General features: G+C 48.0%; 1 protein-coding gene across 1 annotated transcript in view; it reads right to left on the reverse strand.

The window, feature by feature from the left end:
- Positions 1-7,874, reverse strand: part of LOC131207169 (uncharacterized) — a 102,199-nt gene that overhangs the window by 51,124 nt on the left and 43,201 nt on the right. Inside the window, exon 3 of the mRNA XM_058199780.1 lies at positions 7,492-7,627. Within this exon, the coding sequence (XP_058055763.1) occupies positions 7,492-7,627 (136 nt within the window). The remainder of the gene's footprint in view (positions 1-7,491; positions 7,628-7,874) is intronic.

A 7,874-nucleotide genomic window follows, 5' to 3' on the forward strand; every position in this document is an offset into this window, starting at 1 on the left:
CGACCTGTTTCGGGATGATCCGGGAAAGGCTTTCCAATCAGACACTTCGCAGTAGAAGATATGGCCGCAGAGGAGCAGCAGGCTCTTAGGTGCAGCAGCCAACTTTTCTTTTGTCCCGTGCATAATGCAAGTTTTATAGATTTTCTAGTCCTGGCCTGCGGAGTCAGAGCGCCTTCCTCAACGAAACCGATAATCGACCGAGCGGTGGAATGAGAACTGCGACCCATAGCCTCGTAATATGTTTACGGTGTTCGGTGGTGGTCGGTTGGTGCTACTTTTCCAGCGTCCCAAAGTCGACGGCAGGACGCTTGCGCCAACAAGCTGATGGTAGCTCGTCCCACATCAGACGCCTTCCCTGCGCCCAGTGCCTAAATGAGCCGGGGTCGTCAAAAAATTGACAGAACCCCCATGTTACCGGAAACAGGGGAACAAGCCATGGGGCTGCCTGGAAAAAGGACCTCCCTTTCAAACCTGATTTCAAGCAGATGTGAAAAGACGAAGGAAAATGGCACAATTTTGCAGGCCCTTTTCGAAAGGAAAAACTTGAAAAAAGGATCACGAAATGGATCGCAATGACACAAGCACAAACCACGCTGCTGCTGCTTGGTGACCGAGTGAGCGAGCGAAAGGAATGGAAAAAGGTTGCTCTGCAGCAATACTACATTTCTTGCGTGCACCTAAGGCTCACACACTGCCGAACCGTTTCATGTGCCCGTGGCCATATGTACTGCCACTTCCGGCGATGCAGCGCGGGACAACTACCACACCAACGCGCCAGAAACGTGCCGTTCCCCGTTCGGAACGTTTTTGGTTCGTTAGGCTGCAGGTGAGAAAAGAGACCGAAGAAGATGCTCTAAAAAGAGGAAAAATTCTTTTGATAATGGTTCATCATGCCGACGGTGCCACCGGCAGGCAGGCAGGCAGGCAGGAGGCAGAGCGAACGGTGGAATATGCTGCAGCGATGGCGCGCCATACGGTCATAAAATCATGACTGGGTCCTCTCCACGCTCAACTGGAACTGAGCTGATGATGTTGCCGCACACTGATTTTAGGGGGGCTTGACTCTAAAGATTTAAGGAGAAATACGCAAGTGATAAATTTAAACCGAGGATTGTTATGAATTTTACCTCAAATTGATGTGTTTCCCCTGAAATAATATTAAGTGTTCGCGATAGGGCCGAAATCGTGATCGCTCAAAACATATATTAATTCCATAACGAACACCGTAAAGAGCGTACCACAAAATCCAAGCGCGGATTCCATTGTTTAATAGCATCATTGCTGCTCAATGGGATCACAAGAGCATAACTATTTCCGGCCTAGATTCGCATCGTCAACAGCTGGCTCCAGCAGGGTTTCCAATGAATATAGATTGAGCTTTCCACGGAATCGTTGAATCGCTAACAAGACCCAGCCAGCAACATTGTTGCACGTCGTCCATATATTCCATCATCGATTTGTGCTGGAAAAATCAGCAATCCATTACATGCTAATAACACTCCAAACGTAACGCTTACACGTTTGGCTGCCGGCAGTGGGTGGTTGTTTACCCAGGCGCAGCTATGAGAACCAGCGCATAATGATACGGTCCCATAAATACGTTGCTGCACCGAATGCCCACGATGGACGGTGCGCAAATAAATGCTCAATTTACAGACAATCAACGATCGGCGTGTTGTTGTGTGCTGGCAGAAGAAAATGGTACGGAATCCGGATCCGGATACACTGCGGCGGACCTCTCTGTGGTGGCTGGCTGGTGGGACTATCTTCCGCTGGACGGGATTTTCTCTGCGTGTCCGTATGTTTGTTTGCTTCCCACAATTCCGTGCTTCCTTTCGATCGAATATCTACCCATATCGCAGCAGCACTACTAGTGACGGGCCCTCTACAGTCGGTCGCTCTTCCGATAAAGACGACCGAACAAAACAATTACCAGCATGTCATATCGCCTGTTTGATTTCTTTTGCTTCCATCATGCGCCCACCAACTGACGGTTTGCCAATCGACTTGCCACCGTTTAAGGTGCGAGATGCCGTGTCACTTCTACGGAGCGACTTGGAATCCAGCCTAGCACTGCCGACGGGGCTCTCTCTGTTGGATTGAGCTGGAGCGAAAGGGTTTGCTTTCCTGGTTGAAGTTAATCTTGGACGGCATCATGTCCGGGGTGTTTCCCACGAGTTCCTCTCCTCTTACGAAGGAATTCGCCAAACGACACCGAAATCCAAAACAAAACACTGAATGTCCGGCGAAGCATATCTTCACTTCCAGGGCCAAGGACAGAACGGTACCGTAGTTGTTGGGGAAGGCGCTACACGATTACGGAGGCCGATTGAAATGATATCCAGCATCGGCACACCATCGATGATGTCTCGCCCGTCCCATCGGGGACACGCGATGATGGTCCGAAAGGAAAAGCAAACCCAAACGGCCGATTGGGTTCGCCCTCCACCCAGCGGTTGAAGCTTCCGAGAGTGTCCTTTGACCGTGCAATCTATCGAGCTCTCCATGGCTCGGCAGCGCGGCCAAGAAGGGAGCAGCAGTATCGCAGCTTTCGATTGTTTTGTCGGTCGTTTGTACGGGCGATTCTCCTTGATCCGTGTGCGCAACCCGTCCTTCTCCATCGCCCCCAATCGGCAAACGAATCGTGCCCGGGGAACATCAAAGTGAACGGGCGGGCAACAGTTAGTAGCTATCAGTGTTTTTGCTGGCAGTTTTCCTGCGTTCGGAACCGGCTCGGAAAACTTCTGAAGCAAATCGAACGCCGCAGTGCCCGCTGCACGCTCGCAGCAACTCCGAGGACATCGTGTCGAACAATGACGCCTGGTAGCTCTGCTCCGTTCTACGGGGTTGTTGGTGGTTGTTATTTCTCGAATCACTATTGTATAATCCGGAACGTAAAAAAATCCCCTGAACTCCTGAACAGTACTACTAGTTGTGGTAGTAGCAGTACTGCTGGTGGTAGCCGCCTTCCGTCCCACCGATAAATGGCCAACATAGAGCCAACATTCGGGTGCACAGACACGGAGAGATTGTCGTGAGCTGGGACCGTTCGGTGTCGGTGCACCCCATTACTGTGTGCCCGGGGTACCGGCAGAAAGCATAAGGATGGGTTATCAATTTCTGCCATTTTCAATGCTCTGCTTGTCGGGACTGTTGCCTATGCTGTGGTTTCCCTCCTGCTGTGGAGGTTGGTTTACCGGAGTTCGTTCGTCGATCCGATGACAGAATCGCTTTCGGTTCATTTTCCGTTAGCACCTACCGTATCATCCTGCGGTCGATAGGACCTTCGCTGTCGTCGTCGGCATCGTAGGCCGCCCTTTCGGCCAGCCCTTTCGATTATGTTTGATGTTTCGATAGCTATACACAGCATTGAAACCGAAACGAGAATCAATACCGGACTGTACACCCAATTTCATCGCCGTCAACCCAGGTCGACAGCGAGTTTGACGAGGAAAATAAATTCAATTACCATCCACATACACTGCACGAAATGGATATACCACACGCGAACCTAACCAACATCGAAACATCGTGCAAATGAAAGGCCGTTTTTCTTTGACTTTCGCCGTCTTGAATTTTTTTTTCATTTTAACAAAATAACGTTTCAATGCTTCACGATCAAAATGCTTATTACATTTTATTGCTATCTTGTGTAAATTTAGCCAGTACCCGTTGACGTTTTTATAACGGCGTTTGGCTGCGTTTGGTACTTTCAAATTTAAAAAAAAACTTTGTTGGACATTGGAAGTGAAAGCTGAGCCAATCGGAGCGTCTGCCAATGGTCGTCTTGTGCTGAACGGGTTAACAAAACTTGCATTAGCAGCTCAGTAGCCAGACAGTTTGCAGCATACATATTTTATCATGCCGATAAGTACCACTGAACGGCGGGACACGACATTCAAAACTTTTCTAATATCGCCGGCACGCGTTTGAGAGACACAAAACGAATAAAACACGAACAATAACAACAACCTGTCACGGGCAGAAGAAACTTGGTTTGTCTTGCAACTTATGGTACCGCGCGCGCCCCAAAGAGTCATGCGTCTTGTTTGACAAATTTTCAATAACAGCATTTTTTATCAGATTTATTCGCACCGCGTGTTAAAGCCGTCGGAATATGTTACGGAACACCCCGGAACTGGGAGCCGTGTGAATGGTGTGTTGGGTGGTTTTGTAATGTTTTCCCGCAGTCACTGCGATACTACTACCACCGTAAGATGATATGAGCCAACATCGCGCGCTTGGGATTTGGTGTGAAAAGTTTGAAAAAAAACGGTGCCATTTTTTCACTTTCAGCAGGATCCCGTGAAAATGATTTTGGCTGGTAACCCCTTCAGTGTTCCGAACCGAACAACAATAAAACATAACGATTTTTCGAAAAGGAAATCCGGAAGTCCATAGGTGGTGTGGGAAAATATAAATGGTTCAAATTTCTAAACGTTGGTTCTTGTTGTTCGCATCGACGCGGTTACGGCGCAAAACTTTGAATCTTTTTGCGCTCGCGCTACTGCGGCGCACAACAGGCTACGCAAACCACATTATTTATGTTATCGACATATTTTATCGCAGGTGTAGTGTACTACACTACCGCCGTCCCGTCCACAGAGTGAGTGGAAGATTTAATAGCAAGCATAGTTTATGACAGGCGAGCATTACCTTTTTACCGTCAGTCGCTGGATTTTGCAGATCCGGACACCTCTCGGTGGTTGTAGCTTTATAGCTACCGGATGACGATTGTGGATTTGTGGTGTTTGCAAAGATGCGGCATTACTCGGACACACAATAATCCGTCTCGATTTTTGTTTCCATTCACAATTGATTCATTCACGTTCTGTTACAATTTTGTTTCCATTATTTTCAGATAACGTCGGACGGAGTGCTAAACATTGCTTGAAGCTATCGAAAAAATACTAAGACTTTTGTGGCGCAGTGCCTTCTACAGTAGATTCTCGGACATTAAAAGAGCAGCATCTTAAAAGACGCTCCCCTCGTTAGGTGGCTCTTTTATCAAGCAACGAAAAAGCGAACGCAACGAGCACGGGTCACAGCAGCAGCAAACGGCACAGCAAGACGAGCACCGGCAGCTTGAAAGGCTAACGACAAAGTTCCAAGAAAATGACATCGACCAGAAAACGGTCAACCGAGTCAAGCGCAGGAGACCAAGTCAAAATAGTAACATTTCGAGAGCATCATTATAAAATATTTATTTTTGCTCTCGTACCGTCGTGTTTGATTTTTCAAGCTTTCTTTTCGGTCTACTGTCGCCTGGTGTGCTCGGTGGTGTGCTTGCCCATCTCTCAAAAGCAGTGGTGGTCTTCTTGACCAGGCACTGCTTCGATTGCGGGCGAAACACAAAACAAGGATGCTCCGGAGTGGAGCGAAAAGCAAAAGCATCGCGCACTACACATTCAAGCACACGGAACGGTCCGAGTCGAGGAAACTACGACGCTGGCGCTAGGCACTTTTGCTCTCAGATCGCATCGCCATCTCATACCGTCCGTCCTTGTCGGAGAGCTTCCGGCTAGGGTCGATAGCGGAGCGGATGGCGGCGGCACATGGGTACGACAATTGCATTTCCGCCATTAAATTTTACCACCACCTCCTGACAGTATATCTTTCGTAATCGCCTCCCCGCTTCGCGTACAGCCGACCGGCGACGACTTAAACATTTCCCGGAGCAAAACAACCTCGGCTCATAAAACATAACCACGGAGTGGAGAGGGATGGCTTCCTGATAGGTAGCATACACGAAAAAGCAGTGAACGTTGCAGATGGCGAAGTGGCACTAAAATCGACGTCGTTCGCCGTGTAGCAGTAGTTTCTTTCCTGTGGCGAGAACGTCGACTGGATAACAAACTAAGAAAGCCCAGCTCAGCGCTCAGTGTTTCTGTTTGTGTTTATGATAGATCACGTCGGGATGATATTTGCCCGTGTGGTTAAGGCCGGTTTTGTGATCTGCGTCCCTTTTTGCGAGTGTTTTCCGTGAAAATCAATGGGTCCCCGAATGGCACCGTCTGCTGCGGCTGATACCGGCCTTCATTCTATTGAACACTTATGACCAACCGAGATAACTTCGTTCCGACCCAATCAATGTTGATTTTTGGACAAGAGAGCAAACGTTCATTATACCCAACAGTTACTTTTCTATCGAACATTAACATAAAGCACCAGACCTGCGGGTGTGCTCCATCGACAAAAAGAGTTGTGCTAGAAGGATCCACTCCGGTGTCCAAATATAGTGGTCACAGGCCAACGTGTCGGAAACGGCCGGACAGAACTTCGATTTTATATACACGTTTTTTTTGTTCTGTTCTGGCCCAATAATTTTCCTTAAATTTAACTTTCATACAAGTTTCCAAGAAGAATTTGTTCCACAAAACTGGCTCCCTTTTCCATGTGTCTGCTTGAACTTGAAATTAACCCAACGTTTACGATCTACCACATGAACGTTACATCATCATAAAACCACGAGCCGCCATAACGATCTTGTCCTCAGGCCCTCGGGCATATCACCAAAGCGGCTCGTCAATTATCTGATCAACCTTTTTCGCCAGCGAGCCGTTGGATTCAAATCCAGCCCGTTCACAAAACGAACTCCTCTGTTCAGGACTCTAAACCAGACTCTTTTTTTGCATACATTGTGATAGTTTGCCACGCCCAAAGGGCCCTCCCTCCGAGTGAGGCCAATCTGGGCGTATCTAGACCTCTAAGCCTGAGGCATCTTCTAACCACTCACTGTTCGCCACTTATCCGTTGAAACAGATCTTTGGAAAACAGCACTGCCCAAGGCGAATCGTAACGAGAAGCACTTTGATACACATTCATGGGCCGTGTACGACCCCCGAAAGCGGATCATGTAAACAATCCCTTTGCGCAACAATGAGATTAGAAATTGTAGATTAAATTTGGCATTTGGTCCCGATTCAGGTCTTGTGTGCTACACGAGCGGTAACCAACACAATGCTTTTCAGCATCACGTTTTCCGCAAAACTAATAAGCACTGGTGTACAACAGCAGCAGCAGCAGCAAAAGAGCCTGATTTGTCCGTAATCTTGCTCAACCGTTGTTAAAATGCTGGACTGCACTGTACAGCGCTTCTTTACTGTGCAGTTACGCAAGTGCAAACTACCGGCTACCGTCGGTTTCACGTTTCTACCGACGTAATTTGATTTAACCTAATCCATTCGGAAAATTGCCCTTCGATGCTTATCCAATATCAGTGTGTGTACCCCGACGGGTACGGTTGCAGGATCATCCGTGCCCGTGGAGTCGAACACATGACAACAAGTTTCAGGCCAACTCGAAGCACAGTAACGACCCGCTTTTAGAAACTACCAAAATCCAATTGCACAATGTTCACTCCCCCAGGCTAGAGCATGGTCAAATTTAACGCAAGACCTAGAGAGGCCGATAGGATTATGCTGTCCACTTTCTCGGAACCGTACGGCCTCGGATGGTGGCCTCTTACCGAACGGTGGATAAGTAACTTACCGACTACTAGCATGCTCGCTTGCTCCGTTGCGGTAGAAAACGACGGTGCGTCGGCCGTCACTTCACAAGAGAAATTGCCCGACAACCCGAAGCCAACGTTTTTGATGACAACTTGCCGGTTGTCCGACATTGAAGCCTGCGGAATGGAAAAAAAACAACAATAGTTTGAATAAGACGGTTACGGTAGCTTCCAGAGCGCCACGAGATAATATTAAATCGAATACAAATCAAGCCTTGGATTAGTCCGATGGACGTAATGGAAAATGCTGACTTGCACTCAATAGAAAATGCTGCAGATCTGACTTTGTTAACTTTAGATGGGAATGCTAAGTGCTACAAGGATTGATAAAAACAACCTACTGGTGCTTACAGCTTTCATTGTC

This window comes from Anopheles bellator, chromosome 2 (genome assembly GCF_943735745.2).
Source record: "Anopheles bellator chromosome 2, idAnoBellAS_SP24_06.2, whole genome shotgun sequence".
NCBI lineage: Eukaryota > Metazoa > Arthropoda > Insecta > Diptera > Culicidae > Anopheles > Anopheles bellator.